We start from the raw sequence: 22,204 nt of genomic DNA, 5'->3' as shown, positions 1-22,204 counted from the left end.
GTTATTCGATCCGGTTACAAGATCTAGTTTCGCTCTTGTCCCCCAGCAAGGTTTTTTCCTTCCAACCTGCGCCCGCCAGCAGACCAGTTACAGTGTTTGTTTGGGCTGTACAAGACCTGTTCTTTCAAGGGGCGATTGTCCCATTTCCAACTTCGAAACTTTTTCAGGGTTTTTACTCTGTGTTAAGTCCCCAGGAAGGAAGGCAAAATGCGTCCAGTCTTGGACCTAAAGGCGCTAAACTGCTTTGTGCCGGCACAGAAGTTCAGAATGGAGTGCATTCGAACGATGGTGGCATCCTTGCATCAGGAGGATTTTCTCTCCACACCTTCCAGGACGGCCCAACAGTGAGAGATGAGAGGCTCCTCCCTATCGGAAACACAATCAATTAAGATTAGTTAAAAGGCCCCACCTTTCCCTCTAGCCCTCAGTTTAGATTGTGTTTCTTCTTACAAGAAACGTTGGTTACGTGTACTCACCTGCAGACTCCTGGAGTCGAAAGGTACCCTGTGAGCCAGGTTCAGCAGAAGGCCACGGGTTCCCTTTGGGGGACCTCACGAGCGGAGCTTTACCTGCCCTCCCCTCCCCTCCCCTCCGGGAACTCACAGATCGCCCATTGATGCACAAGCCCTCGGTCACCTGTGATTGTGTTTCCAGGTCTTGTCTCCGGCGCCAGCAGCTCTCCTCCACAGGATTCTGAATTACCCGCCGGACGGGCGTTCCAAGCCTCATCTTCAAACCGGAACTCCTGGGGCAATGTCAGACGCGCGCGACATGAAGAGGAAGAAGAACGTGGAGGAGGCGCCGGAACCGCTGGCTAGCGGTAAAGCAGGATCCAAGGCTATCTGAGCTCGGATTCCTGCTGGGGAAATGAAGTCCTCCACGACTCATCCTCCATGGAAGGAGAAGGAGAGACAGGCCCAGGTGTCGGCAGCCAAACCCAGGTCGGAGCAGGGTAAGTGCTGAACAATGTATCCTTTATTGGGACTATGCATCCTTAAGTCTGCTGGTTACCGACATTAAATATACCTGGAAGTTGTCCCATTTACCGGACCTTAGTCGAATTTGCTATGTTCTTTCTATGGTCTCCATGTTATATGTTATTTAAGGAAGAGTGATACTTATACTATCCTGTATCCTGTCTTCCAGAGTCCCTGAGCGGTGTACAAGAAGCTACATCTATCCCGGCATTACAAGGGCCAGTTGTCTATAAGTGTGGTAATTGCTCAGATAAGTTGTCCAGTTCCCACACCAAGCCCTTTTGTTATAAATGCATTTATAAATTATCAGGGAAGGAAACTTCAGAAAGGATGAAAGACTTTTTAAAACCATGCAAGATGAAATGCTGTCTACTATGATGACAGTTAGGTCTACCCTAGGAATATCTGGTAGAATGGAACCTATAGGCCTTTCTTCAAAGGAGGGGATCTCGTCCCAAGAAAGTTCTCTGTCTAGAGCAGAACCTTCAGCAACAGCTACACAAAGTCTTCCGCCAATCCAGGTCTCAGAAGAAAATAGAATAGAAGATAACCGCTCAGATTCCCCATCTGGTTCAGAAGCTAAGGGGGATAGGGACTCAGATTCCTCGGGAGAGGTAGAGTCAGCCAAAAACCTTTTTGGGTTGGAAAATATGCAGTCTCTTCTTCAGGCCATCTATGCCTCAGAATAGATACCTGATTTGCCTAAAGAAACCACGGCACAAGATAAACTCTATAAAGGGATAGGAAAAAGCCCTTCTAGAGTTTTTCATATTCACCATTCACTGAAGACCTTGATTCTTCAACAATGGCAATTACCTGAAAACAGGTTAAATAAAGGAAATTCTTGGAAGAGGAGATTCCCCTTTAAGGAAGAGGATTCAGGAAAATTCCTGAAAAGGCCAAAACTAGATTCCCCCCTCACACAGGTCTCTAAAAAGTCAGATCTCTCCTTTTTGGATGCAGGTAGCATCAAGGATGCTATGAACTGAAAAGTTGAGACATTACTGGGGAAAGCTTGGGATGCCAATGCAGTTGCTATGGCCTCAGGCCTAACTGCCTCTTGTGTGGCAAGAAATGCCTTTTCCTGGATAGATAAACTGAATAAAAACCTTTTGCAGACAAAAACCCAGGATATCCAAGATTCCCTATCGGTGATAACCAAGGCAGTGGCATATCTAGCGGATGCTGCACTAGAGTCGGTAGAAGCCTCTGCAAAAACAGGAGCTCTCCTGAACACAGCCAGAAAAGCCATTTGGCTTAAGGAGTGGGAAGGAGACCTCATTTCCAAAACCAAACTTTGTGGTCTTCCATTTGAGGGGACCCTCCTGTTTGGTTCAGGGCTAGACGAAGTCCTTTCCAGATCTTCAGAAAAAGGAATTACATTTCCCACAAAGCCTAAGGAGGCTAGTAGGACATTTTTTCGTGGCCCCCGGGATAATAAGCAGCAAAGAAGAAAAAGGGAACCCACAAAAAAGTGGAACTTTAGGAAGGAAAGATCAAGGAACAATACCTCTTTTCCTTCCACCTCAACCGCAAGGAATAAAAAATGACTCAGAAATCAAAGTAGGGGGCAGACTAAGTCAATTTCTTCCCAGTTGGGAAGAAATGACAGTCTCTCCATACATCCTCAGTACCTTGAAGGAGGGCTACCGATTAGAATTTGTAACAATACCCCCTCCAACAATGATCCTTACACATGTTCCCGAGGGAACTGCAAAAGGGCAAGCCTTATTATTAGGGATTCGGGAACTGGCAGAACAACAAGTAATCATCCCAGTACCAAAGGGTCAGGTTTTCCAGGGGTTTTTATTCTCACGTCTTCGTGGTACCAAAACCCTCAGGGTGTAACGCTCCTGCGTTTCATGTATGGTGTGGATTTTCAGCTGCAGAAATATTCCACTTCAGTAGTCATGTAAGAGAGATGCTGAGATACCATTCCCAACCTCAATGACTCATCATGTGTGGAAGGTCTTAATTCAGCTAGTAAATACACACACTCAACAAGCTGGTTCCTAGAGTGACTTTATGTATGTAGTAACACAGTGATGGAGATTTAAGAGACAGGTTGAGTGGAGGTGGTAGGTGACAGACACTTGAAGGTAAGACAGTAGCAGATTGATGCAGGTAGGTTTAGCAATCATGTATGGTAGCAGATGACAGAGTAGCAGGTGGACATACAAGAGAGATCAACCCAGTGCAGGAATAAGTAGCAGTAGTCTTAAGAGCTAGCAATCTAGATATGCAGATGTGATAAATAGTCTTTACTATGCAGAGCTAGATAGTGTAAGCTTAGTATAAGTTTATAGAGGGTTCCCCTGCGGGGTACTTAGCACTAATAGCAATACAGCCGGAGGTTGGTTCAGGAGGAGCGGATGATCCGGAAGCGGGATGCAGGGATCAGCGCAGCGAGGTTCCGTCAGCGAGGTATGCTTGCAAGCACGAAAGCTTCAAGCCAAGTTAGCATCCAGGTAAGGGTGTTTGAACGAACACATGTGAGTGAGAACCGGCGATTTAAATAGCCATCTAGTCCGGCGCTGAGTGATGACAGCTTCAGTCTTAAAGGTGTATGCGCACCTTTCCAAAAGAGAATGGTGGGGCGCATACACTTGTGAAAAGAGTAATTTAGGGTACCAAAGGTACCGGAACATTACACAGGGAAACATCGCCTGATAATAAACCTGAGAAATCTCAACAAGTTCCTTCTCTACAAAAAATTCACTATGGAAAGCATCTACTCAGTAAGAAAAAATTTATTGAAAGATGTGTTCATGACCACTTTGGACCTCAAGGATGCATACCTGCATGTTCCTATTCACCAGGACCATCAGCCATTTCTGAGGTTTGCAATAGTGACAAAGGCAGGCAATTCAGAGCACTACCATTTGGCCTATCATCCAGTCCAAGAATCCTTACCAAGATCCTAGCAGAGCCGGTTGCTCATTTGCACAACCAGGGGATAGCCCTGATCCCTTACCTGGACGACTTGCTGATCTTTGCAAGATCAGAGGCGCAAATAAAAATAGACACCCAGCAAGTAGTAACCTACCTACAAAAGCTAGGTTGGCTTATAAATAGGGAAAAATCCTCCCTGGTGCCGACAAGAGGGAGCAAATAGTTTCAACAGTCTTAGACCTAAAGAATGCTCAATCCTGTACCAGGAGAAAAATTCTAACGGTCTTAGGCCTCATGTCAGCCAGCATCCCAGCCATTGTGTGGGCTCAACTCCACGCAAAAGAACTATTGTTCTTCCATCTGTCCTCCTGGGACAAAAGAATAGAATCCCTAGACGAAATGGTCACCTTCACTCCACAGGTCCAGAACTCTCTAGAGTGGTGGACCAATCAGGACAACCTAGCAGAGGGCAGACCTTGGGGTCAATGGGTTCCAGTAAGGGTTACCACAGATGCCAGTACCAGAGGTTGGGGAGCCCACCTAGAAGGGGCGCAGGCCCAGGGTATTTGGAGCAAAGAAACAGCTCAGGCCTCGTACAACTTCAGAGAACTGAAGGCAGTTAGGAAAGCTTTAAAAGCATTCAGGAAATTCATATCGAACAGAGAAGTGTTGATATTATCAGACAACACCACGACTGTGGCCTACTTGAATCGACAAGGAGGAACCAGATCAAGATCACTCCTTACCCTGACCCAAGACATCTTGGGGTGGACCGAAGGGAGGGTAATTTCCCTTGTAGCGGTCCACATCAAGGCGAAGGACAACCTGCAGGCAGATTTCCTCAGCCGCCACTGCATAAAAGAGGGGGAGTGGGAACTGAATCCCAAAGTTTTCCAGTCAGTAGTAGAGAGGTTTGGGCAACCAGAGATAGACCTATTTGCCTCAGCCCACAACAAAAAGGTGACAAACTTCTAAACTTCTTCTCCATAACCAGGGCACAAGAAATGGCTGGACTGGATGCTCTAGCCCAGCCATTGCAGTTCAATCTGGCCTATGCCTTTCCCCCTCTGATGCTAATTCCCAGAGTCCTCCAGAAGTTGAGCAGGTCTCAGGGTCTAAAACTAATCCTGATTGCTCCATGGTGGCCCAAAAGACCATGGTTCCCATTCCTAAAAGCCATGTCTGTGGCTTGTCCTTGGCATCTTCCAGTTTCCCCAGGCCTTCTGTCTCAGGGACCAGTACAGTGTCAGGATCCAGGCTTCTTCCAATTGACAGCCTGGTTACTGAACGCCAATTGCTTAAAGAGAAGGGATGCTCAGATAGAGTGGTAGATACCCTCTTAATGAGCAGAAAACCAGTCACTAGAAAAATGTATTTAAAAATATGGAAAAAATTCTGTGCCTGGCAGAGGCAAAAGGGTTTTGCTTCTACCTCTACTCCCATTATTCTGGAATTTTTACAAGATGGAGTAGATAAGGGTGTGACGGTTAACACCCTTAGGGTACAGATAGCGGCTCTTTCGGTATTTTTGGACACCAGTCTGGCAAAAGAGCCGTTAGTAAAAAGATTTTTGTTGGCTAGGAATAGGATTACCTCTATTACTAAAGACAGGTTCCCTCCTTGGGACCTGAACAGAGTCTTAGAGGCGTTATCTAAGGATCCCTTTGAACCTATAAAGGAAATCTCATTTAAATTTTTGTCTTTAAAAGTAGCTTTCCTGTTAGCCATCACTACAGCAAGAAGAATCTGTGATCTAAAAGCTCTTTCTATTAAAGAACCCTTCATGGTGGTCTTCCCAGATAGGATTGTTCTAAGGCCAGATCCTCTGTATTTACCCAAGGTAGCATCCTCGTTCCATAGAACTCAGGAGATAAATCTACCTTCTTTTTGTGACAAACCAAAAAATAAAGAATGGGAATTCCACTGTATTGATGTGAGAAGAGCTCTTCTCACTTATTTAGAGAGAACAAAAACCTTCAGGAGATCAAACCACCTCCTAGTCCTTCATTCTGGGCCTAGGAAGGGATTGCATGCTTCTAAGCCTTCATTGGCTAGGTGGATTAGACAAGCAATTACCACCTCTTATGAGACATTAGGACTTCCTGCTCCAACTAAGGTAAAAGCGCACTCAACAAGAGCCATTGCCACATCCTGGGCTGAGAAGGCCGGAGCTTCATGGGAACAAATCCGCACTGCTGCCACCTGGTCTAGTCATGGCACCTTCCTGAAGCATTGCCGTATTGAAATACTGTCTCAACAAGACCTAGCCTTTGGCCGAAAAGTCTTGCAGGCAGTGGTCCCACCCTAAGGTAGGCAAAAAGGGTCTCTATTATCCTCTCACTGTTGGGCCGTCCTGGAAGGTGAGGAGAGAAAACTTACCGTTAGTTCACCAGTAACGGTCTTTTCTTCCGAGCCTTGCAGGACGGTCCGCCTACCCGCCCTTGTTAAAAGGGTGAATGATAATATGGATAAATGTAGGTGATAAATACCTATAAAATTTATTACAACACTTCCCTCGAAATTGGTTGAAAATACTCTATTACAACTGAGGGCTAGAGGGAAAGGTGGGGCCTTTTAACTAATCTTAATTGATTGTGTTTCTGGTAGGGAGGAGCCTCTCATCTCTCACTGTTGGACTGTCCTGGAAGGCTCGGAAGAAAAGAACATTACCGGTGAACTAACGGTAAGTTTTCTTTCTTCAATAGACATCAGGGATGCTTACCTTCACATTCCTGTATGTGCCAGTCACCAGCGTTTGCTCCACTTTGCTGTGGGCGAGGAGCATTAACAGTTTGTGGCTTTACCCTTTGGTCTCACCTCCACTCCTCGGGTCTTCACAAAAGTGTTGGCTCCGGAGCTAGCTTTGCTACGCCAATGGTGGATCGTGGCACTGGGCTACTTGGACGATCTCCTTCTGCGAGCAGGGTCTCCATCTGCTCTGGTGGAGAACCTGGAGATCACAATGCGAACTCTGCAGGAGTTCAACTAGATTTTGAATTTTCAGAAGTATGCCCAGTTCGAGTCCACAAAGCTGAACTGTTTAGGTCTTACTCTGGCCCCCGGCTGTAGCCAGAGTGCTCCTTCCTCTTGACAAACTCCAGAAATTGCAGGCGGCAATTTGCCTCCTGCTATCCAACAAATGGTCATCCCTCCGGACTTGCTTACAGGTGCTGGGCCTGACGGTGTTCACCTTTGAGGCGGTTCCGTTTGCACAGTTCTGTACGAGGTCCCTGCAAAAGGTGATTCTGACCAAATGGGACAAGACTCCACAGTCTCTAAACAATTAGATCTGGCTGAGTCGGGGCACGAAGGAGTCCCTGATATGGTGGCTTCACTCTCCGGCACTTCAGCTGGGAAAATCCTTCCTTCCCTTGTATTGGACAGTGGTCACCACGGATGCCAGCCTGGCCTGAACTACCCCAAACACACCTGCAAGATGACCACTGCCTTGCTAAAGAAGCTGAGGGTAAAGCTGATGGACTGGCCAACCATGTATACAGACCTTAGTGGGGCATCCTCAAATGAAAGGTGGAGGAGCGCAAGGTCTCGAACATCCACCAGCTTCGTGATGTCGTCATGGAGGAGTGGAAGAGGACTCCAGTGGCAACCTGTGAAGCTCTGGTGAACTCCATGCCCAAGAGGGTTAAGGCAGTGCTGGAAAATGATGGCCACTCAAAATATTGACACTTTGGGCCCAATTTGGACATTATCACTTAGGGGTGTACTCCCTTTTTGTTGCCAGCGGTTTAGATATCAATGGCTGTGTTGCGTTATTTTGAGGGGACAGCAAATTTACACTGTTATACAAGCTGTACACTCACTACTTTACATTGTAGCAAAGAATCATTTCTTCAGTGTTGTCACATGAAAAGATATAATAAAATATTTACAAAAATGTGAGGGGTGTACTCTTGTGAGATACTGTATAGTGTGTGTGTATATATGTATGTATATTGTAGGGGATCAGACTCAAGGCAGGGACACGCTCACAGTTTCTTTAGAAAATGAAAGGTTTAATGCACTCTCAAAAGTTCATAACAAAAGAAACTGGCTCCTGGCCAAACAAACTAAATAAACTTCCGCTCAACTGAGCCTTACTGTGTTTGTAGTCCTTTTAAAGTCCTTGTTCAGGTAAGTGTCCTTTCTGGAACAAACGATAATATCCCAGGTTTCAGAGACAAGCAGCCATGCTCCCATTTGCTTCCTGTAATGGAGACATCCCTGAGATCCAGGTCCAGCTGCCTTAATCAAGGCCTAGCCAGAGACCAACAAACTGTGGTCCACGAAACCAGTCCCGGAACAGACCTTACTAATAAAGGGTAAAGACTAGCCCTCTTTACCATAATGTCTTTGCTGATTTTACCTTAGATTGAAAAATCTAAGAAACCGTGGAGGAACATATATCCCATCAACCACTTCCCCAGCCATTTGGAGCTGTTTTACCAGCACCCTGCTACAATATATATATATATATATATATATATATACTGCATTGCGAAAGTATTCGGCCCCCTTAAACTTTTCGATCTTTTGCCACATTTCAGGCTTCAAACATAAAGATATAAAACTAGGAGGCGGGGCCGGAAGCGGAACGGTACGGACGGCTGAGAAAGGAGCTCCGCTACTCAGCCTTTAATCCCTTTCAATCCACCCAAATAAGGCATCTCAGAGACCCATCCACACCGGCATCAGCCTGCACGGACCTCTGGGGACCCGCTAAGCCCAACATTTTGAGAATCGAGCCAGCGGGAGAGAAATAACACTCGGGGCCTAGTCAGGCCATAAAGCCGCGGACTTGCCTGAAACCGGCGCCCGGCCGCGATCCGGGATACGGTAAGGCCGCATCACACATCACATCCCGCACACCACCAGAGGCAGATAGACCCACCATCCAGCCATCCGGGTCCCTTCTAATTAGTGTGATTCGCAGGAAAACAAGCCCTGATAAGGGATACAGAGCCCCGCATACCGCGAGCTAATACATCCCCATCCAGCTGCCCAGAACTGTCAGACCACCCCTAAAATCCTCTCCCCCATCTCAACGGAGGTTGAAGTATCGGCTGATACACCCAGTTTAACCCCGGAGCTCCGCGGACCGGAGCGACGGGATCGCGGCCTACCACAGGCCCCGGCGCCATTGCGGCCTAGAAGCGATCCGGCATAATCTAAATACAGGATAACAGCCGGAACCTCATCATTCGCCCCAGAGACACTAAAGGAGGTTAGGCATCGGCGGATGCCTATATTTTGCAGGGCGAAGTGACATTTTAAAAAACAAAAAAAAAAGAGGACTAAGCAGGATCTACATAAGAGATGCAGAGTCCATTGCTCTCTTCTATCTGCAACCTTTCAGCTCCAAGGAACACCCAAGGAGAAAATTAGTGTATCCACGGCTGTCCTGACCCCCCCTGGATTCATCACCCTCTTTTTTGATCAGAGAGGATCGCTGCAGGGAAACAGACAGAGTTGAGGCCTAAATAACAAACCATCCAGGTCTTTCCCCTGAACAGATGATCCATATATCTCAGTGGACTGGCTAAACTTTATTATATACAGTGGACCCCTCTCCCATCAGCCCACTTTAACAATATACCTTCCTGATCCTGACTTTTCTTAAATACTTCAAATTCTACTGAGAATGACCACTTAACCTCAGTGCCTAATCACACAGCGCCTCCCGTGCCCTCTCACGGATATCACTTGTAACTTCATTAAATATGGGAAGACCGGATCGCAATAACTCTGCGACACGCTCACGGTCCCCTAGAGACTCAGACGCAGAGAAACACATTCCAGACATGTTTGCAGTACGTCCAAAAGACTCATCAACTACAAAGCCACAGTCATCAAATGCCAGCAGGGCTGCCAGCAGAAGCCCTCCTAGGGGAGCGGAAAAAAATATCTCAGAGTTCCCCATTAAAACTTCTGCACCTGCTTCCCTTGATGAGCTGAAAGCAGTAGCTGCCGATATAAAAGCTTCATTCAACGCAGCAATCATGGACTTACGCAGAGATATGCAAAATATAAACACAAGATTAGAGGATGTAGAAGACACATCAGACAGACACGAATCTGAAATCACAGATGCACAGAGAGCCCTTACCTCGCAAGCAGCCCAAATCAGGGATATGAACAGACACATTGAAGACTTGGAGAATAGAGGGAGAAGACATAATATCAGAGTAAGAGGGCTCCCAGAGTCAATTGAACCCCCAAATCTTAACCAAACAGTCCTAGCAATTTTCAATGATCTCCTAGAGAGACCACTGGACAACATCATTGAAATGGAAAGGCTACATCGGGCACTCAGGCCCAAAGGCAGAGACACGGACCCACCGAGAGATGTTATAGGATGTCTAGTCAATTTCCAACTCAAGGAATAAATTCTCAACAAAGCTAGGCTGAGAGGTAGAATATTATTCCAAGGTACTGAGATTAAACTATTTCAAGACCTGTCCCAGATAACATTACAAAAAAGGAAATCGCTGCGTCCCCTTCTGGACATTCTGAGAGAAAGAGACATTCCTTATAAATGGAAGTTTCCGTTTTGCCTCTCGGCAGGTCCCAGGGGTCGCTCAGCCCAAATAAGGTTCCCAGAAGATATTATCCCATTCTGCGAAGCCCTGAATATTCCTCGAATGCCTATTCCTAATTGGAACTTCTTCCCAGATCAACAACGAGCAAGAAGTGAAGAACGCATGGAGATTACAGATGACAAGTCGCCTAACTCATCAAGAAGAAGAAGACTCTCTCTATCAAACTCACCACCACGTTCCCATCATCGCAACCAAAGAAGAAACAGCATCCCATCGTCTCCTGTCCACAGTAAACCCAGGAAAGACTGATGTTCGCTTCCGAAAGGTTATTGTGAAGTAAAATCTCTGAACCTCTTTTCTTTTCTCTCTCTCCTCAAAAAATGTATCTCTCTCCTATTATTCCCCTTTTCTAATTGCACTTTATAGGTATACAATCCTTCAAATCTGATATACGGTATTAGATAAGCTTTACACATATCAGTCCACAAAAGTGCCATGAATCTTTATCGGATATTGCTAACGCTATGCGCGGCATACGAGCAATGACTCCTTTCTCATTTCTCGTATTATCGCATCAGATACTTCAGAAAAAAAAAAAAAAAAAAAGAAGAAAAACATTTAAGTCAAGTATTCCGATGTTTGTAGATGTATAAGAGTACATATACGTACGCACGTATATGTATATGTGGGTATATATACATGTATGTGGTACTTACTTTGAGTCATACGGTATGGAAACATCTACTTAGGTGATCCAATGCCACTTATTGACATGATAAGGAAACTACAGTTAGAAAATGTTGTGTAAAAATTTATTATATCAAGCTTGTCAGAAAGTGTTTCAACAGAAATGGCAGGCTTCCTCTGATAAGGTTTGTTTAAACACTGTTGTTATAGGTATTAACTGATATGTTTTGTATCCTTGACATGCAGTTAGCAATGTCCCTGACTTTCTTTCATAAAGACACTAGATGGCGCCAACCAAACTCAAAAAAAATTAAGCTGTCTACAGAAAGCATGGCTCTTTCAAGGTATGGTCTTTTACTACATTCTTGATACTGATCTCTTCAAAGATCTGAAATAGTGCAGTCAGTTTGCACACTTCCAGAATCCTGGATCCACAATCTGGGATTCGGAGATGTGTAGACAAGTTTGAATCTGCACTGACTCGATTCTCAATCACTAGTTTGTTTGTGTTTTTATGTTCTCCCATATTATCACCAAGAGCGTAAATATTCATATTTTCTATTGTTTTACACGGATATCATATATAACGAATTACTCTATACCCACCGTGAGACCAGTTCATATGCTAATAATGTTTCTCACTTATGGAGGTGCTGTGTGTGTAACGCACACCCACCCTAGATAGTTTGTTAACAACACTACTTTTGTACCACCCAGTTTTCGGCTTCGTCATAACATAGTTTGGTGGGAGATATAATCTCTCTCCAGGCTACATACACCAACAAGTAGAGTGCCTAGCAGGACTAGTAGCACAGTTGGACTTTTTCCCCTTCATAACTTTACCTCAATTCTCACAGCCTCCCTACCCCACGACCCCCTGAAACGAACATAGTGCCTATCACCTGACACCAATCTCCTACCCTTACCAATTATAGAGACAAGCAGGGTGATCTTTTTATTATTTTAGTGTATACCCCCTCCCCCCTCCCATTCAACACAATGAACTCACTACAGAATGTTACGGTAAGCTCTCAGTTCTCAAACGACCCCAGCCACAAGAAAGCTTCGATAAAATTACTGTCTCTTAACGTAAAAGGCCTGAATTTGCCAGAAAAAAGATCCCAACTTACACAATACATCAAAAAATTGAAATCGGATATTGTACTCCTTCAGGAAACTCATTTTAGATCAGACTCAATTCCTAAATTCACTTCTAAAGATTATCCCACCATGCTCCATTCAACCAACCCTCTAGCTAAGACCAAAGGAGTATCCATTCTAATTTCTAAAAATCTGCCACTGACAATTTCTGATTCTATCCTGGATCCGGAGGGCAGATATATTTTAATCAAAGGTCGTATATGGAACAAACCCATTACAATAACGAATATATACTGCCCCAATAAAGGGCAAGTTTCATTTTTCGGAGATATATCTGCCACCCTAGCATCCTTCCAGGAAGGTATTGTAATTCTTGGAGGCGACTTTAACGTGCCACTAAATCCTTTAGAAGACACATCAACCGGAACATCTTCCATCACATACTCAGCACTAAGGAGAATTAAGATACATTTGCAAGATCTCACACTCCATGATACATGGAGACTTACTCACCCCACAATGAAAGACTACACTTTTTTTTCACCCCCTCACAATCGTTATTCTAGAATAGATTTTTTTTCTATCTCGCAAAAAGACATCCCTTGTATATCCAACTCATGTTCCTATCGGATCACCACCCAATTACCCTCACTTTAAATCTCCCTATATCTATACCATTTTCGAAAACATGGCGCATAGACCCAACGATCTTGGCAGAGACTGCAAATAATACAGAACTGTCTTCCCACATCACTGAATTCTTCAGAATTAATGATACCCCAGATTCTTCGCCCATTGCGCAATGGGAAGCTCACAAATGCTCCACGAGAGGAGTCTTACTCAAAATGGCAGCAATTAAAAAGAGAGGATTACAAAAGGAAACAACAACACTACTAAACAAAATTAAATCCCTTGAAATCACTCATAAACGCTCCAAAGCACAGAACGTCCTCCTAGAATTGGAAAAGACGAGATTAAAACTAAGGGAGTTAATGAATAAAAAATTCAAAAAGCGGTTTACCCTCTCTCAAAAACTTTTCTATGAATTTGGAAACAAAAATAGTAAATATTTGGCCAGGACTCTAGCGAAAAAAAAGGCTTCTACCACTGTTAACTCTCTAACAGCCTCGAAGGGTGACAAATTATCAACAAATGAAGACATTGCAAATTAATTTGCAGATTACTACTCTAAACTTTATAATCTGAATGCACCACCAAAATCTCCCTATATGGAAAAAAACAAAAGTCGAACAATTTCCCAATTCCTCCAAGAGCATAGCCCCCCTCCTCTAACCCAGCTCCAAGCCACAGCAATTGACGGCCCCCTTACCAGCGAGGAATTTAAAAAGGCAATAAAACATATGAAACTAGGCAAGAGCCTGGGCCCTGATGGCTTCGCACTTGTATACTATAAAACGTTCTCACATATATTAGCTAAACCCTTTTTAAAAGCCTTCAATTTCCTCCCAAGTGCAACGCAAGCAAGCCCATCCCTTCTCGAAGCACATATCTCTGTCATTCCGAAGCCAGGAAAAGATCCATCCCTTCCACAAAATTACCGTCCAATCTCGCTTCTTAACGTAGATGTAAAAATCTTTGCAAAAATCATTGCCAATAGACTACTCCCATTTATCTCCGACAAATTATCTACAGACCAAGTGGGATTTGTTCCTGGAAGAGAAGCCAGGGATAATACACTTAAGGCGATTAACATTCATCATTATCTAACCAAAAACAAAATACCTGGATTCTTTCTCTCCCTTGACGCTGAGAAGGCCTTTGACAGGTTAGACTGGAACTACCTTGAAATGGTATTATCTGCACTAGGCCTAGGGAATAATATGATTAATTTCATAATGGCTCTCTATCTAAATCCATCAGCCAAAGTGAGAGTTAATGGCCTGCTGTCAAAGACCTTCCAGATCACGAATGGAACTCGTCAGGGATGTCCATTGTCCCCAGTTCTCTTTATATTGACTCTGGAGCCTCTTCTCCGGTCTATCCGTTCCGATGTCAATATTCAGGGAATTGAAATTGGTAAATACACTTACAAAATTGCTGCTTTTGCAGACGACGTGCTCTTGTTTCTGAGAAATCCTCACACAACTTTACCACAACTCCTCAAAACACTTAATCTATATAATCAGATCTCAAATCTGAAAATTAACTTTTCTAAATCACAAGCTCTGAACGTCTCTTTGCCCACAAGCCAGATTAATCTATGTAAAGCGAATTTCCCCTTTCAATGGACATCAGACTCTATCACATACTTAGGTATACTGCTTCCTTCTAAGCTTAAACACATAGTAGATCTAAATTTCACTCCACTCCTTAAAAAAATTGAACAAGACCTGCGTGACTGGCACAAGGCACATTTTTCCTGGTTCGGAAGGACAGCAATATTTAAAATGAATGTGCTACCCAGACTACTCTATCTATTCCAGACAATTCCTGTTCACATCCCCATTCAGATATTTGGAAAGATTCGAACTCTCTGTAGGCAATTCATCTGGGCCCGTAAAGCTCCCAGAATTAAATTTCAACAAATCACAAAACCTAAACTAAAAGGAGGAATCGGTCTTCCAGATATGTACAAATACTATCAAGCATGTCATTTACAAAGAGTGGTTGAATGGCACACACACACTGAGTCTAAAGACTGGGTTATATTGGAGAACTCATTCTCCAATGTTCCCATTGCTGTATTACCATGGCTCAAGCGGAAAGACGTTCCACAAGATGTTTCAAATCACCCACTAATTGGAGCTACTCTCAAATGTTTTCAGTATGCTTGCACTACAAGTAAAATATCCACTTACCCGGGTCTAATGTCACCCATACTAAACAACCCAGACTTTTTACCAGGGCTTAGTGACCAACACCTTTACCAGTCTATACAACCTAAATCCCTAAGAATCTCACATTTTATTGACAAGGGTACTACACTTTCCTATGAAACTTTGAAAACTCTTCCTCCAACTGCACACATCTCTTTCTGGGATTATGTCCAAGTCCGTCATTTCACCTCCTCCTTTCTCAGGAAAGTTGGAAACCTGACTGAACTAACTCCATTTGAGAAACTCTGTCTTGACGCTAAACCAGAATCACACTTGATCTCTAAAATTTATGCATTACTCTGGGAAGGAGTTGAGACTGAAGAGGGTCTCTTCTGCTCTAAATGGGAATCGGAATTGGACATAAACCTAACGCCTGGTCAATGGAAGACGATATTTAATATAGTTCACAAAGGATCCATCAATGTTACTACACAAGAGAATAACTACAAACTAATAGCACGCTGGTATCGCACACCTCACCACCTATACAAAGCTAAACTCATCACGAATGACAATTGTTGGAAATGCCATCTACCTGGAGGGGATCTACTACATTTATGGTGGTCCTGTCCACTTATTGCTGATTTCTGGTCTAACATGCAAAAGATACTAATTCAAATAACTAACATTCCGATTGACTTCTCACCGAGTACTTTCCTCCTACACCTACATCATCAATACAATCCACCATCATATAAATCCTTGACAACATTTCTAATAAATGCTGCAAGATTATGTATTCCAAGACATTGGGGAACAGCTGCAACTCCCACTATCAGGGAATGGTTCACACAAGTTGAAAAATTATCTGAGATGGAAGAACTTATCGCAATTGCACACGACACTCCTGTCAAATTTGCTAAGATCTGGCAGCCTTGGCGAGCATTTAAAAATACAGTAGTTTACACCCAAAGTATGATCTGATTCTAAGAAACAAAATTATTCAGTTCCAATAGATGCGTATCCCCTTTCACATCCATTTGGGGTAAATCTTTTCGTGTCTTAACAGCATGTGACCCTTGCTTGTCTCTACACCCCCCCCCCTCTTCCCCTCCCCCATATCCCACCCATTCTCCCCCCCCCTCACCCAGGAGAGCATGCTGGCATGCTCCCCTGTTATTTGTTATATTTTTTTTTTTTCACAAGATTTTCACATAAAGCCACTTTCTAGATACAAGAGTGATCCTTTTCATTTATAGAAACTTTTTATCTTGTTTATGATACTATGTAATTGCGGTATATTAATACCTTAGTTATTATTGGATCACCGAGAATGTTGATTCGGAATGATCCAACTGTTGTACACTTTTCTAATGTGTATTTTGTTCAATAAAGCTTTTTGGAAAAAAAAAAAAAAAAAACTAATTTTTTGTGAAGAATCAACAACAAGTGGGACACAATCCTGAAGTGGAACGAAATTTATTGGATATTTCTAACTTTTCTAACAAATAAAAAACTGAAAAATTGGGCGTGCAAAATTATTCAGCCCCCCCTTAAGTTAATACTTTGTAGCGCCACCTTTTGCTGCGATTACGGCTGTAAGTCGCTTGGGGTATGTCTCGATCAGTTTTGCACATCGAGAGACGGAAATTTTTGCCCATTCCTCCTTGCAAAACAGCTCGAGCTCAGTGAGGTTGGATGGAGAGCATTTGTGAACAGCAGTTTTCAGTTCTTTCCACAGATTCTCGATTGGATTCAGGTCTGGACTTTGACTTGACCATTCTAATACCTGGATATGTTTATTTGTGAACCATTCCATTGTAGATTTTGCTTTATGTTTTGGATCATTGTCTTATTGGAAGACAAATCTCCGTCCCAGTCTCAGGCCTTTTGCAGAGTCCATCAGGTTTTCTTCTAGAATGGTCCTGTATTTGGCTCCATCCATCTTCTAATCAATTTTAACCATCTTCCCTGTCCCTGCTGAAGAAAAGCAGGCCCAAACCATGATGCTGCCACCAACATGTTTGACAGTGGGGATGGTGTGTTCAGGGTGATGAGCTGTGTTGCTTTTACGCCAAACATAACATTTTGCATTGTTGCCACCAGTAGACCTTAGGTGTATCCCACGCTGACACGCTGGCCAGGCAGGCCTACACCTAAGGTCTACTGGTGGCCTGGTACATGTTGGTACCCCCCCCTTCTTCCCAATATAGGATGCTGTGATGGTGTGTTGTACCTGCCTGGGGCCAGTTTAATATATTGCAGATAGGCTGTAATCATTTGACATCGCCCTCTTTACAAAAACTATTCCCTTTGGTCTGTTTGACTGGTTATTAAGGAGAAATTGAATATATGAAGTGCTGCCTCTAGAGACCTGGATTACTGGATCCTCTAGATAATTGGCTGTAGCCGTGGCTTCCCCCTTACTTGGCTGTGATGAGATACCACCCACTTAAATATATCAAGCGGGGCCCCGGCTTGGAATAGGGAGATGGATACATATCTACACACAATATGAGAATAGATATGAGCTTCAGATGTTATATATGATTACTGAGTTTATCGCTATTTTTGTCTCGCCTTCTGCCATAATCTGCCACCTCCTGAGTCACAAAAAGGAAATATCGGTCTGTCATGGTCTCTCTGGCCCTGAGGAAGCCTTGAGCGAAACGCGTCGTATTGCTGGCAACCTACATTGACTGCGCTCCATCTGAGACCCGCATATCATCCTATACAGGCTTTGGTTCTCTCTTACTGGGATGTATTTCTACCCCTTTGACTCTTACTAGTTGGTTTTATATATAATTTTCTTCTATGTATTATTTCTTCTTTGCTAACATGCGTTTGATTGCCCATGTTTTTTATTTGTAAATCTAATAAAATGTAATTTTTATATATATATTGGTATTGGTGTGATCCTTCTCCTCCCACTGGCCCGTGAAGCCCCACTCTTTTCTGTCCTTTAGTGTTGTAGATGCTCAATAGAGTTTAGGTCTAGAGACATGCTTGGCCAATCCATCACCTTTACCCTCAGCTTCTTTAGCAAGGCAGTGGTCATCTTGGAGTTGTGTTTAGGATCGTTATAATGTTGGAATACTGCCCTGCAGCCCAGTCTCCGAAGGGAGGGGATCATTCTCTGCTTTAGTATGTCAAAGTAGATTTTGGCATTCATGTTTCCCTCAATGAACTGTAGCTCCCTAGTGCCAGCAGCACTCATGCAGCCCCAGACTATGACACTCCCACCACCATAGTTTACTATAGGCAAGACACACTTGTCTTTGTACTTCTCGCCTGGTTGCTGCCACACACCCTTGACACCATCTGAACCAAATAAGTTTATCTTGGTCTCATCAGACCACAGGACATGGTTGAAGTAATCCATGTCCTTAGTCTGCTTGTCTTCAGCAAACTGTTTGCGGGCTTTCTTGTGTATCATCTTTAGAAGAGGCTTCCTCCTGGGACGACAGCCATGCAGACCAATTTGATGCAGTGTGCTGCGTATGGTTTGAGCACTGACAGGCTGACCCCCCCCCCCCCACCCCTTCAATCTCTGCAGCAAGTGGGCAGCACTCATACGTCTATTTCCCAAAGACAACCGCTGATTATGAGGCTGAGCACGTGTACTCAACTTCTTTGGTCAACCATGGCTAGGCCTGTTCTGAGTGGAACCTGTCCTGTATGGTCTTGGCCACCGTGCTGCAGCTCAGTTTCAATGTCTTGGCAATCTTATTATAGCCTAGGCCATCTTTATGTAGAGCAACAATTTTTATTTTTTTTCAGATATTCAGAGAGTTCTTTGCCATGAGGTGCCATGTTGAACTTCTAGTGAACAGTATGAGAGAGTGAGATTGATCAAACCAAATTTAACACACCTGCTCCCCATTCACACCTGAGACCTTGTAACATTAACGAGTCACATGACATCAGGGAGGGAAAATGGCTAATTGGGCCCAATTTGGACATTTTCACTTAGGGGTGTACTCACTTTTGTTGCCAGCGTTTTAGACATTAATGGCCGTGTGTTGTTATTTTGAGGGGACAGCAAATATACACTGTTTATACAAGCTGTACACTCACTACTTTACATTGTAGCAAAGTGTCATTTCTTCAGTATTGTCACATAAAAAGATATAATAAAAAATTTACAAAAATGTGAGGGTGTACTTACTTCTGTGAGATACTGTACATATATAATGTGTGTGTAATACAGATATGTAATACAGATATATACTGTGTATATATATATATATATATATATATATATATATATATATATATATACACATATATATATATATATATATATATATATATATATATATATATATATATATATATATATTCTATAAAAAAAAAAGTGGTCTACATTTCACTTTTTGTTTTTTCCATTATCTTCACAGTACCCCAAATTTTTTTCCTTTGGTTATTTCTCCAAAGAGGGACCAACACCACAACAGGTAACCAAAGGCTCACTGAAAAGTATGTATATGTGTTTGTTTTATATGAAGTCTGTTTTTAGGGAATATTTTGTCACCCAAGATTATACCAGTTTTATGTTTTTTTATGGCTACATTACATTATTAGCACCAATTGCTCTTGGCCTGCTGATAGTAGGGTAGCAAGCAATAGTAGTGGTGATGGCACATGTTTTTGAGAGATAGATATCTCTATGTAATCTCTCTCTTTCTGTGTGTGTTGTCTTGTTGTGATGTTTTTTTTTTTTCTGTGAAGCCAAGTACAGCAAATAAACTGTAAATGTACCCATACACATAAGATGATAGTGTCTTAATCTAGTAGATTTCAGTTGGATCAGGAGAAATCTAACCTCTATCTAGCACCAACGAGGCTTAATGGTGGAATCGGTGATCAGACGGGTTGGGAAAACCTTTGTCTGCAGTATGCCTACACTTTCTCAGGCTAAATGTGAATAGTTGCACAGGGGTTGATTTACTAAAACTGGAGCTTGCAATATCTGATGCAGCTGTGCATGGTAACCAATCAGCTTCTACCTTCAGCTTGTTCAATTAAGTTTTGACAAAACAAAACTAGAAGCATATTGGTTTCTATGCAGAGCTGCATCAGATCTTGCACTCCCCAGTTTTAGTAAGTTAACCCCACAATGCTTAGGGAAGTGAGAGAGGATTTAGAGATCTTAGGGTAGACATATGGTGCTTCTCATCTGTGCTATCTGTTTTTCTCTAAACTGCAAATATTTTTAGAACCATAAAGCAAATAAATACCATATTGTGTGATGGACAACCTCTGGTACCTAAACCTAACCTTGGCCCTATGAAAACTAACCTGGGTATAGCTGACAGTTTAAAATCCTTGTGCTGAGAACATGTAATCTTACCCCTATCCTGCACAGTGCAGTTGCTCAATCCGTGTGGACTGTGCAAGTTCTGACTATACCAGGTATATTGTCAGTATTTGCTGGTCATTTTTTTTCTGTATGGCAGCAAGGAGAGATTAGGCTAAGTTAAAGCCCAATTGAAGTTTGAGTTTAAATCCACTAACTTTATATTCTAGGTGCATCAAAACAAAAATGGTTCAAATTCATAGTTTTTTTCACTCACAGAGCATCCACAGTCCAAAAAGAAAATTATGTGTACAGGTGGCCCGGGGGAGTTTTACTGCCCCTGGCCACTCACTTAAAGTGTAAAATACAGCCGAAGGAGGCTGTTCACATGCTGGGGCTGTGACACTTTGCATCACAAGTGGGGCAAATTTACCACAGCATGCCAAGTTGACCAGCCACACCACTTTTTAAACTTGTAAAAGGTGTTACAGACCCATATACATATTATGTGATATAATAGGTATGTGACAACGTGCAAAATTATGCTCACAACTTAAAAAATTGTTGTGTGCAAACAAATAAGGAGAAGGAAGAAAAAGTCCCAAACAAATTCTAAAACGATGAGTAATTGGATGTGAAAAGGAAAGTTGAAGTCCTCCACCACAATTCAGTATAATTTTCCTCCACAGTGTCTCTGTGCCAAAGACAAGCTAATGCGCTTACCAGATGGGGTAAAGAATATAGCCTTTCAAGATATTCCATGGAGGGTCCAGATATCAAGCCAGCTCAACCTTACAGGTTGTGTATGAGGGACACACGGAGAGAATATAGGCGGGAGGCTGCTGGGTGATACTGCTGGGGAGATTGCTGTCTGAGCTGCCCTTGAAAGCCACGGTACCTAGTGTTTGCTTGGCACAGTTTGGAGATTCGAGTGATATCCATTTGAGCTTGCTTGATATCTGGACCCTCCAGGGAATATCTTGAAAGGCTATATTCTTTTCCCCATTTGGTAAGCGCATTAGCTTGTCTTTGGCACAGAGACACTGTGGAGGAAGATTATACTGAATTGTGGTGGAGGACTTCAACTTTCCTTTTCACATCCAATTACTCTCCGTTTTAGAATTTGTTTGGGACTTTTTCTTCCTTCTCCTTATTTGTTTGCACACAACAATTTTTTAAGTTGTGAGCATAATTTTGCACGTTGTCACATACCTATTATATCACATAATATGTATATGGGTCTGTAACACCTTTTTCAAGGTTGTGACCCTATTCCGCATGTTGTATATTGATGTTACATTTATATCACATAATACTTATGTTTCACTAACATACATCACCTGTAGCGCAGCTTTATTATTATCTGCATTTTTTTGTGTTTCCCACTTCTAGCTGCAGCTTTTAAAATATTTTTAGTGTTTAGCGCAGTTATTTTTGTTATTATTGTTTACCTTTCAAACTTGGCTATTAAAATCATGGGTCTGCATTCAGAAAATAAAAGTGCATGGAGAAGGCAGCAGGATCGCTTCCTAAACAACTGACTGCAGCTGCTTAGCCATACTCTGAAAAACAATCCACTGCAGATCACTTTTCAGTGCATTGGTTAGCATGAACCTAGCCTTACTCTGTATCTTCTCTACATACCCCCTACTATGATAGACCTAAGCAATGAAAATAAATAAGTGGGTGAACTATGTGCATCCCACACTGGTGACAATATAAACACTAGTAAATAAATAAGTGCAGCCGTGCAAATAACTATATAAATTGTGAAAGTGAGAACCATATAAATTCAAAGGCTCAAAAAGCAGGTTCTGTGTATTTTAAAATTGTCCAAAAATAGTGCAATCAGAGCTGGTACAGAAATCATAAAGTTCTATAGTCCATATAAGGATGGAGTAAGGTGCTCTTTTTTTTTTTTCTATGAAGCCGGGA

At 42.8% G+C, this 22,204-nt stretch overlaps 1 protein-coding gene across 1 annotated transcript in view; it reads left to right on the top strand.

Annotated features, from left to right (window-relative positions):
- The window catches only part of LOC309549446 (saccharopine dehydrogenase-like oxidoreductase), a 172,176-nt gene that overhangs the window by 132,652 nt on the left and 17,320 nt on the right, over positions 1–22,204 (top strand). Inside the window, exon 9 of the mRNA XM_082249745.1 lies at positions 19,371–19,427. Coding sequence (XP_082105871.1) covers positions 19,371–19,427 — 57 coding nt within the window. The remainder of the gene's footprint in view (positions 1–19,370; positions 19,428–22,204) is intronic.

Source organism: Pelophylax lessonae (assembly GCF_965119305.1).
Source record: "Pelophylax lessonae genome assembly, chromosome: 3".
Classification (NCBI taxonomy): domain Eukaryota; kingdom Metazoa; phylum Chordata; class Amphibia; order Anura; family Ranidae; genus Pelophylax; species Pelophylax lessonae.
The sequence above is the reverse complement of the archived record's forward strand: the minus strand, read 5'-3'. Positions and strand labels throughout refer to the sequence as shown.